Below are 21,738 nucleotides of genomic sequence, written 5' to 3' on the forward strand. Positions count from 1 at the left end.
TTGAGGAAGTAGCTCTTGCTTTTTTCCCTATATTTTATTGTTTTAGAGCTTGAATTAGTTATGTATTATATCACTTTCTTCAAGTGCTTCTTTTTTGTTTAGGCACACACATTCAACATCAATACAATCATGCTGAATCAAGATTTTGAACTGTTACTCCAAGTGAATGTCTTCCTATGTATGTCTCAGTGCCAGTCTACCAGCCCATTAGATTTTCTTCCTAGCTTTTAGCAGAACCCTGAATCAAAAACTTACTACAAAAACAAAAGCCATTGTCACAATTAAAAGCTATGCAAAAAAAGATAGCAAAATGCAGATTTATTTCATGGCTTAATTACAAATGTATTTACTTCTTGCTCAGCTGAAAATAAATTCTAACATACCACTGGCAATCTAAACAATTAACGCTACATAAAAAAATTTCATCTCAGAAATCACAAGCTACACAGTACCTGTAGAGACTTTTTCCTAACAAAAAAATTTGTTTTAAAAAAACCCTGAACCACTTGATATGTATCATTACTGACACGCACTGAACACCCATGCCACAACACTGCAGTGCAGCATTCTAATACAAAGGTCATCTGTCCTCCAGTGCTTGATAGCCCATGCAGCTGTGCACATCCTCTTCCTTGGAGCAGCTGTATGGTCCTTTTTCCTTAAAGCACAGAGTCCAAGTTGCTGTGTTTATAACATTACACCTATGTACAACCACTTCACGTTATCGTGCAGTCCAGCACAGAGTCTGAAGTGCCCCTTACTAGTGGCACCTGCTCCTTATGGTGGTACATGACAGAGGTTTGGCTCCCTTGGTGTTTACATTGCAGAAATCCAGCCATTGGATCCAGCCAAAGTGATCTCACTTTTGTTTCTAATAAATTTTAGTCTTTTTGAGTTAAACATGCCCTCATAAACGCATATTTGGTAGAGACACACCAAGAGATGCGGAAGTGCTATTCAGTGAAAGGGCCAAGCCAAGAAACACTTGGGTATCTACATGTAATGACAGGTATGTAAATGTACCAATGCTTACATGAAATAGGGAACACAGGCAGGAACTAGCAAATAAATATCAAGATATTGAAACTAAAAAAACCTCACCATACTGAAATGGGCTGTGCTATCGCATTTAACATTGTAACAGCCACAGCTTGAAATGGCAACTTCAATTTAAGAAAAAAAAACACCTCACCTTCGCAAATTTACAGTTGCTTTAGATTGCTTTTTAAAGTAAGAGTGAAGGATGCCAAAAGTCAATTCAGTAAGTTGTTACCATTTATTACAGAAACATAGACAAGATAGAAAATAATCAAACTGGACCTGAATGTTCTGTTTTCATACACAGAGTTTCATTGCTTTATCAGTCATGTAAATTTACCTAACTTGTTTTATCCCATTCCCTCATCCAGCTAGTATAACTCTCCAACTCTCAAGGCAAGTACCTGCCAGTTTGCTTCAATGCCAGTCTTTTAACATTCTTGGGGCTACTAATGTATGAGAATGCTAGAGGTGTATGGGACCAGATTACTTCAGCTGAAAGCATCAAGGGATATTTTCTTCATGTATATGAGCTGATCACCTTAGTTATCCTTTAAAGTTAGTGGAGATGAGTACCTGGTTCAAGTACATGACTCCTCACATCCTAAAGATGCTTCCTTTAGGAGATGAATCATAGTTCACATTACCTCTTCCCCCCTCCGGTGACTATACAGAGAAACTAGGATAAATAGCTTAGATGCAGGTATCTCAAATATGAAGGAAACAAGTTCCCAGTGAACAGGTCCAGTATTTTTAGGAAACCATTCAAAAGTATTGAAGATTTTTATTTCTCAGTGCCCATAAACACACACACACTCCACATCTCCAAAGTTTAAATACTAAGTATGAAATTAAATAACAGGAAACTTAACATACATGGCATTGGTCTAGACATGAGAGAAACATACAATTAGGGAACTCAGCTGGAAGGTTTTGGTGAAAAGAGACTGCCATCCATAGCAGTCATTGTGATTATTTTTCAGACTCCATTCTGTGCATCATTCTGTATTTCTCTCCTCAGAACCGTATTTGAACAAGCAATCTTTCAAAACAAACAAGAAGAAAAAAGTAACCAGGCTTCTTAATTTCCCTAGGGAATCAAGCAGGCCAGCTGATAAAGAAACTTTAATCTTCTGTAATTAGCAGTAGGAAAAAAATCCAGCTGGAAAGACAGACAGTGTTTGTAACAACAGTTATGTACACACCCAGTTTTTCTTCACCTTTCTCTCTTCGGGGTTGGGTGTTCTGCACTGTTCCAGGAGTCAGTTATGAGGTATGAAAAACCAAGCAAAAGGTTAGCATTATAACCATTTTAATAAAATCCACTGTATTATTTGCACTTTCAAAATGTTTCTGAAAATAAAGTAAAAAAAATATTTAATATTCTTGAAAGTCTTAAGGAAATTTTAATTAGAAAAGCAGTCATCTTTGTGGCTTCTTCTGAACACAATTCTGCCTCAACAGTACACTCAGATGTAAGGGTATCCCTCTTATTACCATCATACAAGTAATCAATTGAATTTCTATAGCACTGAAAATTATATAAAACAAATAAACCCTCACAAAAATATATACAGGTAGCCAGAAAGCTAATCAAGAAATCATGTTGTCCATACTGAAAAGTAAAAACCATTTTCAAATACTAACAAAACATCCGATTTGTTTGTCTGTCTCTTCCACCTAAGACTCTTGAGTAGAAGGACAAACTGACTTCCACAGAGGAATTTCTATGACAGCTTTGGTTTATAATGACCTAGAAAGAATTCATACCCCATACATAATATTGTTCGACTGGATTTTTGTAAAGCTAATATGGAAAGCAACTGGGAAAATTACGCATGTGGATTTTATGATGAGAATAATTTAAACTTGGGATGTATTATTCCAAATATACAGAAAAGACCTGACTATATTAAACACATTTATCTTCTGCTATAAATTAACTCATCCAGCCAGACCCCAACTCTTGAATTCTTCATGATCAAAGAAGCTACATGTTCTCTATATTGATGAAAAGTGGGCTATGTGTGGAAAGCCTTAAAAGCCTGCCGTTTCTAATGAAGAATGTGTCTATTTCAGCACCTTTCAGATACAAAAGTTGGCACTGGCTAACTATGGTGGTCCTCAGAAGATGACTAGCCATACTGGTGCAGTGTTCTGCTTACCAGATGCTTACCAAAGAGCATGTTTACATCCTGCAAATATATTCAGAAACTAGTTTCTCAAAATTCTGTCCAGAAACCAGAAGAAATGGAAACAATTGCATCAACTTAGTACTCTATATGAACTAATTAGTCCTGCTGAGAAACAGGCTGTATTTGCAGGAGAGGAGCACACATACACGCCTCTGGTACCTCAACCCAAACCAGTACAGCAGCATACTATATAATGTAGCCAGATTAGTTCATTCAAAGCCAAATTTGTGGACAGCACCCCACTGCAACAGCCTTGCTGGCTAGATTTACAGCTAATCTGGCAAAAATATTATGTAAAAGTAGCTGCACAGCTTGTAGTACCTGAACTAGCTTTGCCAGAGGATGCTTTGGTAGCTCTGCAGTATTGCAGTGTGCTCAGTAGACACAGTTATTGAAACAACTGCCATTTCCAAGCAAATTTATAATATAAAAGCAGCCTATTGTAGGTTCAAATCATATTATAGATGTAGAATGGCTGTATGGTTGGTGGTCAGATGAGAAGGTCACACAACATCTTGCCCTGTGGCAGGAACTTACTGGAGACTTGAAATGGTTCCACACATAGATGAGTTGTGTATGGAGAACATTACACAATCACCTATACAATAATCCCTGGACAAATTAGGAAAGCTGCAAATACTGCACTGATCAATTTCTTCAAGGGGACATGGCTGGAAAGAATAAAGGAATATTAAAAGAGAGGTAAAGCTCCTCAGTTTTCAAAAGTAATAGCAAACTTTCAATCTTAAACAAAGAAACCAACCCATCTCAACACAACCTCCCCAAAACAAACAAATAAAAACAAAAAAACAACCACCACAAATACACAGACATGTGACTACTTCCTGAAGCAGGAATGTAAATATTAGCACACGACAAACAACTCTGGACAGCCAGAGTTCAAACATGTATTAAAGCATGGCCCCTTTTGAGAGGTATCAGGGTATCAATATATACCATCTCTGAATCATCCCACATCAATGTGCTCAGTTTATGCATTAACAGCTATGCTTATTTATCTGTCCCTTCAGTAAACACACAAGCCGTGGGAGACAAAGGTGAAGCCAAGTTCCTTCCAGGTAATAGATCAACAGCCAAGGTCAGATCTTCTGCACAGTTGTTTTGTCACAGAAATTACCTCTTTATTCGCCAGCAGTACAGGAGCTGAAAGGTGTAATGTCCTTAATGAGAAAGCACTGAAATGCCTAAGAACACAGCAATTAGCTCCTGCAGACACTATACTGTATTTAGACCACGGACTTGCCACAGGAGCTAAAGCAATTCTGACCCGTTGCCATGTTGTCTGTACTAGATGAGGCTACCTGCAAGAACAGAAACTCTAGCTGATTCCTCTGTTGCCTCACACTTCATTTCCCTTTGCTGCTTGCTAAAATCTCCATTTCAATCTAAGAATATTTTCTACACTCAAGCATACCTCAGCAGTACACTGGCTGACAGACATTTATGGTCAAATCCTTGCCCTTATTTACTTCTGTACAAATCCAACACTTCACAGTCTTGAGACAGAAACAAGTATAAGGGTGTGTAACCAAAATTACATGAGTAGACTGATGTGCTGGAGAGAATCCATTCTTTCACTGGCTCTGCAGGACTGGCAGTAGAAGGCAGTAATAAAACTAAAGTGAACAGATATTCTTTATACTTGAAAAGATCAGGATTTAAACAGGAAATTGCACTTTTAAGTATCCCTTTCAGAAATAAAACCACCTTCTGCTATTCATCCTTCTACTAAAATGTCACATGAAGATATCAAATGACAAGTGTAAGCTGTGAAATTCCATCTGCATTGCTTTCATATACATATAAAAATGTTCTAATGGACTTGAAAAGCAGTTCAAGAGTAAAAATAAAATGACCCCTTAAGCTGAAATGCTAGGATCTGTAGGAGGGCAAAACGGGACATTCAAGTGTGTGGTGCTGGTGGTTGTTATCATTTTTGAGAAATAATGACTGAATCCTGTACATGGTCAAAAGTAGCCATGTAGCATTAGTTGTAAACAGCATGCACGGACACCCTGGAAAGGAACATCAGGCACCGCCTTTCTTTTGCAACTGCTCCAGTTTTCTTCTTAAGAGGTTGTAGTTTTCCTTGGTTCCAGGTGCCATAGGATCAAGCTTCAGAGAGACTTCATAGTGCTTCTTTGCTAAGTCAAGGTTTCCCCAACGATGATAAAGCACGGCTGGAACATCAATGGGGAATTTCATTAGCAATATTGTTGAATAATGTGCAATCTTGCCAATCACTTGGAAAACACCATTGAAGTACTTGTTTGCAGTTAAGGGTCTGTCAGTGGCTGGTGGCACAGTAGCTGCTTGTTCTGTTGCCAAATGCAGGAGCAAAGCCTGGGAGCAGAACTGGCATGGGAACGATGAAGGAATGAATTACAATGCAGCCATAAATGGCAGCTCTTATCTGGTGAGCTCATTGCGGGTTACAAGCATAGCATAAATGAACCAATTTGCAGATACTGAAGTGCAGCTACCTCTGGGCTGAACTGTGCAGCCCTCTTGATCTGTCATATCATGTGACAGCTTTTCTGGTTTAGTGCCCTGTTCTTCTGGCTGGCAGTTCTTCCAAAAGGTAAAATAGAAATCTGCCCAGCAGGAAGAAGGCTCGAAAGATTGCTTTTTCTTTTTAAACACAATGAATATGAAGCAAATAAACAATACAGTTGATAAGAGTTAGAAAGGCTCTTACCCAAATTACCGTGATAACTGGCAGCATTTGGATTGGCTTTAATTGCCTTGAGGAACAAAGCTTCAGATTCCTGAATAATTTAAAATAACAGTCAACAGGACAGTCTACTCTCATCATATATAAAATAACACCAAATTGTTATATAAATATATATAACAATATATAACAATATATATATAACAATATATATAACATATATATATTTATATATATAACACAATATATATAACATATATATTTATATATATAAATATATATAAATATATATAACAATATATATAAATATAAAATAACACCGATTGTAATAAAAAACCCTCCAAAACTATGTCATATAGACACGATACCATCATATAAAGCCTTCATGATCCTGTAGCTCAGGTGGCTACAGCCTCCTGAAAACAGTAATAATGCTACAGATTAGTGCCATGCTTTCATAGCCTGCTATTATTTTAGTGCAAAACTATCAGGCACTAGCAAAGTTTGCAAAACTGTTTACTTAAATTCTTTTTTTTATAGTTACAATACTCCCTCAGCAAGTATTCAGAAAACAATTTACTGCTAAACTAATTCTCTGATTAAAACAATTTTATTTTTCCAAACTAGCTGCTAATATAGATAGCTTTTTCCCAGAGCATATTTCCTGCAAAGGTTTAAAAAGTTACACTCCCTCAATCCAAATTGAGCATATTTACTCACTTACATGCAAGTTTAGATATTTGAGCAAATTTTACAAAGATTTTTATGCTGTGCTGAGCTCTAGGGAAAGTTGTTCATTCAGTTTCAATGCAAATGACCTGAAGATAAAATTACCTCAATGCCATAGGCTTCTCTCTGAATGCACATACTTGTTTGTCTGAGGTATGTGAGAACAATAACCTGCAGAAAAATCCTTTCCTTTGTGCTAAGCTTTTACTACTTAAAATAACACAAGCTCTACTGAAAAAGAAAACCTGTCAGCTAGATTTTTGGTTCCACCATCTTCTCATGTGAAGCATGAAATAAGTCTCTATAGTTCCCCTTCAGGGAAAAAGATATTTCTGATGTCCAGGTTGAGTCACTCAACTCCAAGTGACTTAAGAGCTTTCCCATATGTCCAAATTCAAACCCAAAAAACATGGTCCTTTCAAAGCATTGCTGAGCACAGCTGAGCTGTCCCTCTCAAGCCAAGAGAGACTCATGCAGAAGGTGCCTTCATTTTCTCATGTCAAGGAAATTACAAACCACAAGGTTCTCAGAGATAGTCCAGTGAAGGGCTACAAAGATGATTAAGGGACTAGAGCATCTCTCTTATGAGGAAAGGCTGAGAGAGCTTGGCCTGTTCAGTCTGAAAAGAGATGACTGAGAGGGAACCTCATCAATGCTTATAAGTATCTGAAGGGAGAGTGCCAAGAGGACGGAACCAGGCTCTTCCCAGCAGTGCCAAGCAATAGGACAAGAGGCAACAGGCAGAAACTGATGCACAGCAAGTTCCACCTGAATGTGAAGAACTTCCTTCCGTGAGGATGACTGAGCACTGGAATAGGATGCCAGACAGGCTGTGGAGTCTTCTTCCCTGGAGATATTCAACACCTGCCTGGATGCAATCCTGTGCAACCTGCTCCAGGTTAATCTGCTCTAGCAGGGGGCTTGGATGAGATGATCTCCAGAGGTCTCTTCCAAACCAACCATTCTGTGATTGATTCTGTTTCAGGAGAATGAATACTTAGATAGGAGTTAAAAAGGGAACTATATGTCTGGAAATTTATAGGGTATAAGATTCCATAGTGCCAGTTTTAGCATTGTTTTCCTATGGCATAAGCAATTGCTCCAGCATTGTCATACCCAGATAGTTCCTGGTATGCACTATCCATGACCAGGCAACATCTCCAAGAATTGAGACTCCACAACTTCCCTGGGTAACCTGTGCCTGTGTTTGGTCACAGTAAAAAAAGCACTTCCTGATGTTCAGAGGGAACATACTTTGTTTTGTTGGGCCCATTGCTTTTTGTCCTGTCACAGAGCACCACTGAAGAGAGCCTGGCTCCATCTACTTTTGTCCACCCTTCAGGTATGTGCATTGAGATCCTCCTCTTGAGGCTTCTCTTCTCCAGGCTCAACCGTCCCCCATAGAAAAGATGCTCCAGCCTCTTCATCATGTTTGTGGCCCTTTGCAGAACTCTCTGGGAACTGGAGACAGGACTTCAGGTGTAACCTCAGCAGTGGAGAGGAAGGATCACCTCCTTCGACCTGTTGGCAAAAGGCAGCACTCCTAAGACAGCCCAGGATATCATTAGCCTTCTCTGCCCCAAAGACACATTGCTGGCTCATGTTCAAACCGGTGTCCACCAGGACCCTCAGATGCTTTCCTGCCAAATCAGCCACTCCTCCCAGTTTGGTGTCATCAGCAAAGGTGGTGATGGTGCCCTCTGCCCCATCATCCCAGTCGTTAATGAAGATGTTGAATGAGATTGGACTGCTGAAATATTGTGAAGTTCAACAAGAGTAAATGCAAAGTCCCACATCTGGGATGGAATAATCCCATGCAAAAGTACAGCCTGAGAAACAACTGTCTAGGGAAAAGCTCTATAGAAATGGATCTGGTGGGCCTGGTGGACAGCAAAAAGAATAAAAGCCATCAGTGTACCCTCAAAAAATGACCAGTGACATCCTGGGCTGTATCAAATACAGCCAGCTGGTCCAGGGAAGTAATCCTTCTCTATTAGCACTTCCGAGACCACATCTGGAGTTGTGTTCAGGTTGGGGCTCTCCATTACAAGAAAGACACAGACATACTTTAGTGAGTCTGGAAGAGAGCCACCAAGATGGTCAGGGTCTGGAGCACAAGACATACACTGAACAGCTGAAAGAACTGAATCTCTTCAGCCTTCAGAAGAGAAGGTAAAGGGGAGCCCTCAGTGCTGCCTACAACTCCTTGATCAGGTAATACAGAGAAGATGAAAACAGACTCTTCTCACATGTCTGTGAGATGGGATGAAACACAATGGATGCAAGCTGGTATATAAGAAATTCCAATTAGATAAAAGGATAAAAATAGATAAAAGGATAAAAAAAATGTTGTGGTGGTTTTTTTTTTTACCATAAAGTTGGTTAAGCACTGAAAGATGCTGTCCAGAGAGATTCTACAATCTCCATCCAAAAAGATATTCAAGATTCAACTGGAACTGGCCCTGGTTTGGGTCAGGGGTTGGACTGGATGACCTCTAAATGTTATTTCCAGGCAAAGTTAACCCATGATTTCCATGTTTCTCAGTCACCTGAGAAACATACTGAGAGTCAAGAATTTGTCAATTTGTGCAAGATAACCTCCTCTTTTTGTACAACTGTCCAATCCTAAAAATCAACAGTGGATTGGCACCTGAAAAAATTAGGTAATCATAAGTCCCATGAAGTTATATTTTTTTCCCCCTGCAAATTTTAGTATTTTGGTCTAATAAGTAAATCTCTGGTTTTCTTCACTGGCCAAGTTAACAGCAATCAAAGTGAAAGATATACTGCCCAATTAATTCAGTCCTGTGCCTAAAGTAGCCACCTACACAAAAGAGAAGTACCTAATGTACAGACTCACATCCTTTCACTGCTGAAGCACAATGGGACAACATGTGCAATGCACTTCCAGAAAATTTAATGAAATAGATATTCAAGAGCTGGCTGCCATTACCATACATCTCCAACTACATGCTGAAAACATTTTTATCACCACTACTTTGCTCAGCAGTAGTAGAAGCATACTGGTTGATTAAAGGCTATTTAAGGTGCATCATATTCATATTACTGTAGATATATGGAGTAAATATACATTCAGTACATCAGTGATATTTCAAATTGCTGCATCTTGCCAAATCTTTAAGTGTTGCCAAGAAACTTTCAGGCTGCATATAGCAAAGGCCTGGGATAAGCACACTGTATTCCAACTGCCGCCAAGGCCACAAAATTGTAGTCTGGCTTTACTTCAAAATGCTGAATTGTTTCAATTTATTGCACTTTTTACAGAAAAGCATAGATACATACATAACAAAAATACAGCATACACATTTTCAAAGAACTAAAGATAGCTTGGTTCTTCATCCATTGAGATAAGAACAAGCGTTTAAAGGAGAACTCTAACTTGGTATAACAGATGTTAATTAAAAAACCCAAACAGAACCACAGAAACAGCTCATCCTTAATGTGCTTTTCTTTCTGAAACAATAAATCATTCATCAGTAGATACAAACAGAAATCAAAAAGGTTTGGGTTTTTGGTTGGTGACGTAGGAAAACTATCTTCTGCTGGAAATCAAAGTGCATTTGAACTGAAGAAGAATGTTGTGTGCTTATTGGAAGGAAATCTTTCACAACATAATAAAACCTTTTTGACGCAATGTCTTTTAAAATAAGAGATAACAAAAAAATTCTCAGAACAAATCTTCCTTTACTGCAACAGAGCCAATGTAACAACTTTTATACAGACGCATAACAAGTAACCTAATAAATGAAATGCCTGAGGTTATACAACACATCAGACACAGCAAGGCAGCACTCTGAAAATTACCTCTATCACCTTGACAGTCCACCCTCTCCTCCCCTCCAAGCCCATTCAATAAAAATCCTTGAAGAGCCATCCACTTCTCTGTTTTTACATGGTGAGGGGGTGGACAAGAAATCTGAATTTTCCATGCTTTTAATTGTCATTTAGCATTCTCCCTCTTAACTTCCCCCATATCTCCTCTTTCTAGGTGATGCAAAAGTACAGCTGCTGAGATCATAACCTTTGTGAGTGAGTCCACTTTCCAATTCCCTTAATTTGCTCTTCCTGTTTTAACACAAACCTACTACTCCATATTGAACTATTAAAACCCTCACTGGCTCCCTGCTTTCTTCCCTGGGCTCTGCTATTCCTTTTGCTTTATTCAGGATGCCAACTTGAAAGCTTCATTTTCCCCTACTATTATTTCTGCTTTGTCTCCAACACATCCTCCTGCAGCATAATGACCTTTCAGAGCTGGTAATCAAACCCACTGCCTCCTTTTTTATTTTTTAAATCCACTAAGACTTATCTCTCCTGCACCTGGAGAAGTTTTCTAGCTTGTTTTCAACTTCTCTTTCAACTTATTTCATAATAAATGCTCTTTATTCTGTCATGCTACATACTCTTCTTGATGAATGACCGTACAATCCTCTATTCTTTCACAGTCATGACTCACCAAAATAATCCTAGCAATTACCTCCTTCATAATCTCATCCCTTATATACTCTAGATGTTAATTTGTATCCTTCTGGAACTTTGCTAAATTAACCTAAAATATATTTTTATAACAGTCTCAGGTGGAGAGAGAAAAGGAATTGAGTGTACAGGAAAAAAACCCAGCCAGCCTAGAAAAATAGGGTGTTTAACAGCATCAGTAATGCAAATAAAAGTAATTGCTGGTTTGTCACAGGCCCTGGCTTCACCTGTGGACAGGTCAAGATTCCACAGCTGAACAATACTGTCGAAATTTAAGTGGCCACAGTAACTGGTGGAAAAAAATGTATCTATTTTGAGAATCATAGGATCGTTAAAGTTGGAAAAGACCTTTAAGATATCAGGTCCAACTGCCAACCCAGCACCACCATTAAACCACGTTCTTAAGTGCCATATCCACATGTTTTTTGAACACTTCCAGGGATGGTGACTCCACTACTTCCCTGGGCACTCTGTTCCAATATTTTACAACCCTTTTTGTGAAAAATTTTCCCAATATCTGACCTAAACTTCCCCTGGTGCACCTTGAGGCCATTTCCTCTTGCCCTGTTGAGTTTCACATCACAAAATCTTCTTACTTTGTATATTACTGAGGATGTTCCTTTAGTCCTGCTAGCATTAGCACTATCAAAAAGACATCAAATCCCCCAAAAGCCAAGGTTCAGCAAATGATGTTTTTCTGAGGAACACCAAAAATTTGATTATTAATTTGTCCCTATCACATACATAATATCATACACTGACTATGGAGTCAATTAAAACAACTAAATAATATTAACTGTGTATGATTTATTCTCTGTCAGCCCATACAATTCCTTTTGGAAAATAAATAATTTTTATCAGTTTCATTACATTTCCTACTTGCAAATATAAGTAGCTAATGCAGAGGTACTACTCACAGGTTGACCCACACCATCCAAGAGAATGTTCAATACATTGTTCAGTGTATGGACTTTCTCTCATAGTATTCTGGGATTACCCAGGTATCCCATCCTCAATTTGGGATTAACAGATCCCAAATTGTAACTCTATTTTAGATAGCGTCTGAGGCAAGGAGGCTAGAACTCATATGAGGTAATGGTACATTTTGCTTCCTTTACATACCAAAAGGACCAGGACTAGTCTATCCCATCTAATTTGAATTCCTGAAATAAGGCCTCTAATTCAAAGCAGGCTCTCTCCCTCGGCAGTGAAGCAACACAAGACCCTAACTGCCCTCTAGTGTGCTTAAGAGCCTATTTCCTCCACTGACCACTGACATAGTGTAGGGTAGCAACATTTGTAACCCAGGCATCTAAAATAAGGTGGGATAAAATTAGGCCAGAATCACACACCAGAAATGTGACAGAAATGGGCATTGAAACCTGGTTACTGAGGCAATAGCAATGGTCTCCTCAAACGGTTTCTAAAAAAAACTTAGGCGGAGTTTAAATAAGAAAAAACCTAACCAAGCCAACCCCAAACCCTCCAGTCAAAAAGCCCTAGTTACCTACCTTATATTTTTGTGATTTCCCCAGTACATTTGCCAATGAAAACATAAGGGAATGATCATTAGGTATTAATTCCAAAGCCTCTCTTCCAACTGCTTCTGCTTGAGCTAGATTGCCTGCGAGACCAGGCAGGGGTAAAAGAGAAGGCATGTTTTAACACAGCCTTATTAGTTGCTTTTCATGCTGAAGCACACATATTTTATAAAAAGCTGATTGCATGAGTTTTTAAAGAAAGCCAGGTATCACACACACACAAATGTAAAATTCCTCAGAATAAGTCAACAGAAAGTCTTCATTTTGTTTTCAACAGATAACACCTTCAGAAGAACAACAAAGCACAAAGATTAAAAAGTTCTGAAAATTGGTCTATAATACAAACATGCTTGCACAATGATGGTATTTCAAGTAAGGATCAGAAATGCAATTTATCTGCTGGATTTCAAGTGATGCTTTAAAACCACTGAGCCAGAAGGTATTCTTATATTATTAGAGAATGTCTGGGTAGCCAAAGAAGAGGTAGAGCTCCTTAAGATATATACAGATAAAGCTTTAAGTTTTGCTAGACACTGAATTATTCATTAAAACATTAGAATAGGCTTTTACCTGTGTTATCAAGCAATATTATCATATTGTTCCAAGCCAAACTATGCTCTGGTTTCAGGACAGTAGCATTCCTCCACGCATTCAATGCATCTATATGGCGATTCAAATCTGCATACTAAAATGAAAGAAAAACCCTGCAATTCTGCTATGATATGCTTTACTTTCCTATCATGCACTAAAAAAACTGAAGAGCTGTTAATGTCTCATTCCATTCTAGTAGGACTTGTTTTTATAGATAAAAATTGAAATGTAAAAAGAATACTATGGTAGTACAGAAGATAAGAATGACATATACTAATTTTCCTCTGATTTTCTCTGGGAACAAGGCTTGTCTTTAAATATCCATGTAACAATAGGACAGGGAGAAAAATCAGCATAAAATTTAGAAATCTACACAAGAGGATAAGTAAATATTTAATATAAATGTTTTCAAAAATCAGATTTGAATTTTTCAGCATAGTTCTACTACCAAATAATATACTATTGAGAGCAAAATAGTCTAATATTGGGAAATAGATTAAAAAAAAAATGGTGCCAAAATCCGCATTTTTGTTTACACCTCTTTATATGAAGAAGGAGGACTACCAAAGTCTGTATGGAAGGAAGTATATCAGGAAAGCAATAGGAAAAGCTACCAAAAGTATGAAATCATCCTGAAATACAATATAAGCAAACTGGAACAACAGCTTTTAACAGTACAGCAGAATTATATAAATATATATATATATACACACATGTATAGACATGGACAGATTCCAGTCATAGCTATCATTTATTCAAAAGCACTTACCAACCGCCCTAAATTGTAGTAACAATCTGGATATTTTTTCCTGTGTTTAATTGCTGTCCAGTAGCTTTGCTCTGCTTCTTCAAATCTTCTTAAACTGTTCTGTACTATTCCTAGATTCATCCATGCAGCAGCAAAATCAGGTCTGAGCAAATTGGGAAAACACACCAAGAGAGAGGACAATTAAGCATTTAAAGCACAAGATCCTATTGTATTATTTCGGCTCAGTTGGTGCAAAACACTGCTTAGCATTGTTCTAAACATACTGTATTTGTACAGCTAAGGACAGCAACTCCTCTGCTTCGTGGAGCTCATTTCTTTCTTTCAGAATATTTCCAAGGTTGTTCATGGCATGTACGTATTTCGGATTCAACCTAAAATTTAAAATTTAAGAGATGATTATTATGTATGGGACATGTATTAATATATGCAAATTGCTAGCTCTGCAATGCTGCAGAACATGAAAATGAATACCTAAGCGTTTTCTTCATGTTGAACATGAAAGCAATTTTAGGACAGATCATTAAAGCGGTAAAATTCATAATACCTTACAGCTTCTCTGTAGTATTTGATTGCAGCACTTTGATTTCCTTTGTCAGCCAGGTTTTTGCCGACATTGTAGTGCACCTGAAAACACAGATGGACGTTCTACCAGAAGCCATACAGTCAAAATATTTTGTGGAGCCAAATAGCTAAAAATTCCTTCTCCAAACAGAAACAGTCAGCACTTGTGTCATTCACTGCTGGCTTTTGGTGTAGGCTGATATTTAAGATTGGACAATGCATACAATGAAGACAGTATGACAAAATCTGAGGAATAAAGTAATAAATCAGCTTGCCTGTTACAGCCATTTAAGAAAGATTATTCACTTCCTGGTTTTAGAAATGAGGTCACCACACTTCCTACAAGATACTTTGTATGGAGACCTCCTGTTTTTAATTTCATTTATTTGTCAGGTAAGTAAGAGAAGGTCTGACTCAAATCAAATAGCAGAAGAAACAGAAATGTAAGTGTTGATTACACTCTGCTTTCATTGTAGCCTAAACTAGAAGAAACTCAACATACACAGAAAAACTAAGTTACATATTTCAAAAACAAACAAAAAATAAACAGACACAATTACTCTCTTAGGATAAAAATGTATTGAAGACCATTTCTGAAATTACGTGTACAGCAATATGTTGAAGCCCTTGCCTGTTAAAAGAATGAAGGATTGATCTAGAGCTTTCAGGCTACAAGGAAGAAGATACATCATCTGAACTTATGTCAAGGTCTAGATAGGAATAAAAGTATTTCAGGACAAATCTGAGAAGACATCTCAAATCCTACTTCAAGACAAATCTTCTTCATTACCTGGTCAATAAGTACTCAGAGTACTGATTCCTGAAAAGAGATTTCTCAGCAACTAGATCAGGACTCATTTAGGTTGATTACCTTACTATCTGAAACCAAACTGTATATACTTCATTTAAAACAAACACACATTTTAATTTCTTCCACATTTAAAAAATCTACTTTAAATCTCTTCAAATACACTATGCAGGAATAACTTCAGATTGAAGTCCAAAAAGACAGGTTTGTAATGCATTTAGATAATTCTAATTCACCTTCTACACTCAAAAAAAGGATTTTATCTGATGTGTCCATCAACTGAAAAATCCTAATTGCAGTTGGCACAGTATCTGGGACCTAGTGATCCAGCACATAGAATTATGTTTGAAACTAGGTGGTATGATATTTATTTTTGAATTTCATCTCTATATATGATTGTGACTCTACAGTAACATACCATCAACAAATAAAGTTAAGAACATTTTCCATGCTTTTTCAAATGGGCGAGAAAGTATTTTCACTGGTTTTATGGACAGCAAACATGCTATAAAGCTTACTAAGCATTCACAGAGGCAGCTCCTCACACTGTAGGATATAAAATAGCACACAAATTCAGCATCCCATAAAAGCAATTCTAGCACAGTTTCCCAGAAAAAAAAAAATCCTGGTACTCTCATTGTACATTCATAAAAATATGACAAGGCCCATGGCAAAGAAGCAATGGAACGGTACATTTATATCAAGATATAACCAAACATAAAGATCAGTTGACGGTGTCAAAAACCCAAAAAGATGGAATAGCATTTTCCCAGGGGTCATTAAAGTAAAATGAAGTACCCTGAAAGATGTTTCTTAGGACTGAATTCTCTTTGTATATCTCTTCCAGAAATTTTTCAGAACACTATAACATTCTTAGCAAACTGGATTGCTCTGATTATCTATGCTGAAGTTTACATATTCAAAACTTATCCAGATAAAAGACACGTTGTGGCAAAACAGAAGAAATAATTAAGGATTTCACTGAATAATGTATATTAGCCCATAAAGTACCTGGCTTTACACTTCAATATCAACAAACAAAATTACATTTAACTTGATTCGATTTATTTCTTTAAGAAGCTTTAGGAAAGTTAATTTTTTAAAAATATTTTGCAAAAGTCATAAGCATTACTGAAGAAAGAAATCTGACTGAAGACCAGAGACAGAGCAGATGAGAAAAAACTTGGTATACACCAACCCCTCACAGTCTTTCACATGTAAGCTGTCTTATGTTAGGAAACAGCTTTTCACTTTCTGATTCTATTTTTCTCTTTTTTTTTTTTTTTTTAAACACGTCATGTCTTAATACCCATTTTTATCTCAAAAGTAATAGCAGCAAGAATATTTTTCTCATGTAAAAATAATTGTGCAGTCTGCGGAAACGTGAGATATATCAATTTTCTCAAATCAAAGCATCAAATGAAATATTATGTGCACACGTATGTATGTGAACTGAACTAAAAAGACTACTAAAACTGATACCACAACTATTTAAATAAACTACTAGCATTTTCAATGGTGTATTTCTTCTGTCCTCAGCTATAGCTTCTGTGTGAAAGGAAATGATGTTTCTATACAATACCTCTGAAAATGAAGGGCTCCTTGTTGTACACAAGTTTTCTAATTTCCCTTCAAGAGAAATGGTAGCTTTAGTTCCTCTTAGTATGATGGTGACAAAGAAGGGAAGAGAAGAAAAACTAAACCAAACACAAAAAAACCCTCCCCAGTCTACCATAAATATCCAAACCAGTTTTACAATGTATTATAATATGCAGTTAACATCCTGCTCTTGTGAACAGAGCCAGCAAAGGGTTTCCAGGCACACATGGTCATTTGAGAGGTGCATGTGACTTCTGCCATACAGCTGTGTCTCTCACTTCACTGGCCATGACAGAGAGATGCCAAGATCAGCCTTTAGCTCACCCAAACCAGGCCTGCAATAACTACCTGCCATCTGCTAAGCACAAGACTGTAACTCTCCTTGACTTCTCCAATGACCTCTCCCTGCACAACAAGGGGACACAAGTGCTTTGTGGGAAGCACTTGGGGTGGGAGGAGTTTGGTCTTTAAAAATGAGGGGCCAGTGAGTTTTTTTAAATTTCATGTCTAGAGGTGTGGTTCTTCTGCCTTTGGCAGATCCTGTGCATGCCAGCCTGGAAGGGAGGATTTTCCTTTCCTGGTTAAACATTTAAGAGCAGGCATAGCAATCCATTATTAAATGATTAAATATTAACTAGAAATGACGTATTACATTATACCCAGATGCTTCTTTATCAATCTTAAACAGGCAATTACTTTACAGTAATAGCTCTAAAAGGAGCATTTCTCAGGGATGCATAACAACAGTATTCTCTGAAATCAGGGCAATCAGGTAAAAATACCCTAGAGTAGAACCTACTTGATCTCAACAGACTTGTGTTGTTTAAGCTAACATAACCACAGCACCATAGCCTAGCCAAAGAACTGGCTCTATGTATTTGTCTGTTTGCAATACCTCAGCCTAAGAAGCCAGTACAAAAAAGAAAAATCACTGTATATTATTCTGTGTTAGACAAACATAGTACTTGAACACTTATTTAAATGCTTAAATGTGCACACACATTTAAACACAGAGGAGAAAGAAAAATTATATTTTTCTGTACAAAAATAAAATTACTGTCAAACTGATTTTTTGTTTTTGTTTTTACTCAAAGCAGCATAGGAGGAAATTAAAATGTAGTATCATCTTCAACAAACCTTCTCTGAGGTACATGCCCTCAGTTGGAGAACTGCTATTATCACCAATTTTATTCTCTCAACCTAGGTACTTGTAATTACCTTCTCAGCAAATATGAACATTTGTTGAGGATGGAAACAAAGCACAGATATCAAAATTTCTCCAGAAACATGCAGATGCTTCTGTTAAATGCCAGCTTCTGTCATCACTCTTCTCTTTCTTCTACTACTGAAATTGTATTTTCCAAATAATAATAATAGAGCTTCTTGATATTGACATCTTGTTTGTGTAGCTAATGTTGTCTAAAGGTTCTTCTGCATGACTGTGCTTGTAAACACAAAAATTGATATCTAATATGGTGGCAAAACACTGCAAATAGCCCCTAAAAACACAGCCCAGAGCAGTCAAAAGATGAATGTTTTAACATATAGCATTGAAAAAAAATCTCAATATCTAAAGGAAATGCTCTCTAGATCAGCTTCCTTAAGGAACAAAGATCAGATCCTTAGACATCACTAAATCTTGTTCTGTAACAAAGAGGTTTTACAAGACCTTTTAAGAAAGTATAGAAAGCAATCTCACAAACCTCTTACTGTACCATTTCGATATTAGTATAGCCTGTCTCTTGTATAAACTTGTATCTCTAGTAATTGCAGTTTGCACAAAGCATCAAGTGCAAAGTTACTTACCCTAGTATTTCAAAGCAGACAGTTAGTAACCTTCTGTTGGGAGTATTGTAATTTTCTTGCTTATTATTGCTGAAAAGTTGCTACTGAAATGGCTTTCCAAAAATTATGTTTATTATTTTCTGTCCTTTAAAGAAAAGCCAGTAGCAAGGAGAATGGAGAGGTTACATACAAAATAACAGCAATTTACAATCATTTACATTCAGTTATCTCAAATCTAGGAAAAGAAAAATGTAGACACATATGCTCTAATTGCCAGGACTTCCTTTATCCTCAGTGGAAAGAAACACACAGATCTAGGGTGCAATTCTGGCTTATATCAGTCATTTAGTCCAAGGTGATAAACCACATGCTAAGAGAAACAGTTTCTTCTCCCCAGTTATATGGCAAGGCTGACTGACTCACTCGGATGTAGATGTCTAAAGCTAAGGACATAAATCCAAGCCAGTAGTCTGATATGGTGAAACAGTACTTATGCTTTTATCACAGTTTGTAACTAGATATTCCAGTGCTTCAACAAAGCACTCCAGGATGAACTCACAACATAATGACACCAAATGAAAAGACGCCAAATTGGGTCCAGTGAGCTTTTTATGTCTGTAGTGCTGAAATACCCTAAATTTATAAACTGCCTGTAACATATAATCAAATATCAGGAGAAAACAGCCTCTGTAACTGTTCACAAAATTTGCTTTAACAAAAACAACACAGACCTGGTTCTAACTCACGCCAGTGTGCATCATCACTGAGCACCAGGAATTAAGTCAATCTATACAGTATGAAAAAACGTGATAGGAGGAAATGGAATCAAAATACAGTCACCTTCTGTTCATCTAAGGAAAATAGTACCAAATATATTCAAAACATATACTGTTTCAGTCTAATGACCTTTGGAACCAATATAAGTGCAGGGCCATGCAAGTTCAAATGTGTGATGAGCTCCCAGACATATTTAGCCAAGATCGGTAACATACTTCTTTCTCTCTCTTAAAAAAACCCAAGCAAGTAACCAATCTATATATTATATCTATATTTAAATATCTTAAATAAATAACATTTTAAATACATTTTAAAATATTCAAAACATTAAAAAAATCTGCATTGTATAAAAATCTTTGTGATTTCATTATAGTCCCTGATTATTTCCTATAAATTTTTTCATCACTGGGCAACATTTATTAAAGTTGATCCTAAATTTCATCTCTTGAACCAAGTGCATCATCACTCAAGGCAGCAGATTCACTCACTACTATGCCAGACAATCTCATTTAATGCAGTCTCCTCACATCTATCTAAAGATATGTTTAATGAAGATGAGTCTTGAAATTAGAGAAGGCAGTGCTGTTACTACTTGTTATTTAGAATTTGAGTAAGTTTACTCTATGCTTCTCACACAGACAATTTGGAATTGAAAAGAGCTGTACCACAAAACACGAACAGCTTTTGTTGCTAGTTAGAAGTTGAGATTTTGAAACCCTGCTACATAATAGAAGTAAAGCATGACCACATTACACATATTAAATATATTCCAAGAACAACAAGAAAAAGCTATTATATATGTTCCATTCTTTGGTCTTCACCAGCCTCCCACTGAAATAAATGGGTCACTGAAAGAAAGTCCTGTGGAGTAATTTTTAAAGGAAGGCTGCAATTTCAGAGACAACAACAGAAGATGAGAACAGAACCTAGTTCCAATTTTTATATTTACCTTTGTCAAAATTGAATAAATACAGCTGAGTCCATAAAGAAAACAAGAGATTGGCTTTCATACATGTGCTCTCTAATATTTTTGCCTAGGAAAGTTCCCTAGTACTGTGATTTCGAAGTTACTCCTTCAGCAAAATTGGAATGTGAGCCTACAAGGCCCTCCCTGTTCACATCACCATGCTTCCCATTTGCACGAGCTGTCACCAGCAGAAATACAGCTCAGGCATGTCTACAGAGCCCAGTGTTGACAAACACAGGCTCATTTTCCCTGTACATTCACTGGCTTTAAACCAGCTGCATTAGTTCAGTAGCTTGCACACAGCTTATCAACTCAAGCACAGTACTGTGGGAGCAGAGCTACACAGCTTCCCAGCCAGACATGGCTTGAGTCCAAAGAGCTTGGAGCACAGGCAAAGAGTGCGGATCTGTCTAAAGCACTCTTACCATGGCAGATGGATGGAGTTACACACAAAGAAAACAGATTGCATTTGCTCCATTTATAGTATGTGCTTGTCATCCAGAAGACAAGATATACTGAGGTCATCATTAAAAAGAAGATGGCTGCCTACCACTGCCACACAATAAAATACAACAGCTCTTTTCCTATGTATTAAAATCTGAGATTACTGAAAGACACTACCATGCTGTAAATATTGGCCATAAATGTTTTTTACAGCTAACTGCTGCGTATTTGTATTCCAGTAAATGCTACATCTATCATTCTCTTTTGAAAAGTTGAGAACTCACAGGTTCTTTTTTGAAGTCTGTGTCTTGATCTGTATTGTCTAGATACCACTCTAGATTACAGAAATCTGATCTTTTAACATCAATGTATTTTTATTGACAAGCTGCACATTCCCATTCCCAGGCTCTTCAGAGAGAGTCTCTGCTAAAATTCAGACAGCATCAGGGCAGTGGTATGCTCCAACAGATCACACTCTTGGCTGTCAAAGGACTGCTGTGGAGGTCACCTCTGTTGGCAGGCTAGATTCAGTCTGCGATGCCGAGCACTGCTGTTCAGCTCAGTGAAACATCCTATCCAGTCCCACCTCTTACTTGTTCCCTCTCTAAGCCTTGCAGAGAAAACTGCAGTTTTCCTCAGTGCCCATGTCTGAAGACTCTAGCCCATTCAACCACTTCAAAAGAGCAGAAGTGGGAGCAAAGATTTGACCCCCGCATCCTGTGATTACACTGATGTGATGGTG

General features: G+C 37.4%; 2 protein-coding genes across 3 annotated transcripts in view; both read right to left on the reverse strand.

The window, feature by feature from the left end:
• Nucleotides 1-14,166, reverse strand: part of GGACT (gamma-glutamylamine cyclotransferase) — a 44,860-nt gene extending 30,694 nt beyond the window's left edge. Inside the window, exon 1 of the mRNA XM_050332075.1 lies at nt 14,056-14,166. The gene's annotated coding sequence lies outside the window, so the exon portion shown is untranslated. The remainder of the gene's footprint in view (nt 1-14,055) is intronic.
• The window catches only part of TMTC4 (transmembrane O-mannosyltransferase targeting cadherins 4), a 56,722-nt gene that overhangs the window by 447 nt on the left and 34,537 nt on the right, over nt 1-21,738 (reverse strand). The window contains exons 12-18 of one of the 2 annotated variants that reach the window (XR_007630875.1): nt 14,600-14,679; nt 14,319-14,426; nt 14,056-14,197; nt 13,266-13,380; nt 12,666-12,778; nt 5,953-6,022; nt 4,062-5,434 (exon numbers count right to left, since the gene is read on the reverse strand). Coding sequence is in view for 1 of the 2 variants with exons in the window: in XM_050332059.1 (XP_050188016.1) it covers nt 5,283-5,434; nt 5,953-6,022; nt 12,666-12,778; nt 13,266-13,380; nt 14,056-14,197; nt 14,319-14,426; nt 14,600-14,679 (780 nt within the window). In the remaining variant the exon portion in view is untranslated. Of the gene's footprint in view, nt 1-303; nt 5,435-5,952; nt 6,023-12,665; nt 12,779-13,265; nt 13,381-14,055; nt 14,198-14,318; nt 14,427-14,599; nt 14,680-21,738 lie in introns of those variants that run through there. The other variant, XM_050332059.1, reaches the window with a different exon arrangement.

This window comes from Myiozetetes cayanensis, unplaced genomic scaffold, assembly GCF_022539395.1.
Source record: "Myiozetetes cayanensis isolate MyiCay16 unplaced genomic scaffold, myiCay2020 scf5-8, whole genome shotgun sequence".
NCBI classification, from domain to species: Eukaryota; Metazoa; Chordata; class Aves; order Passeriformes; family Tyrannidae; genus Myiozetetes; species Myiozetetes cayanensis.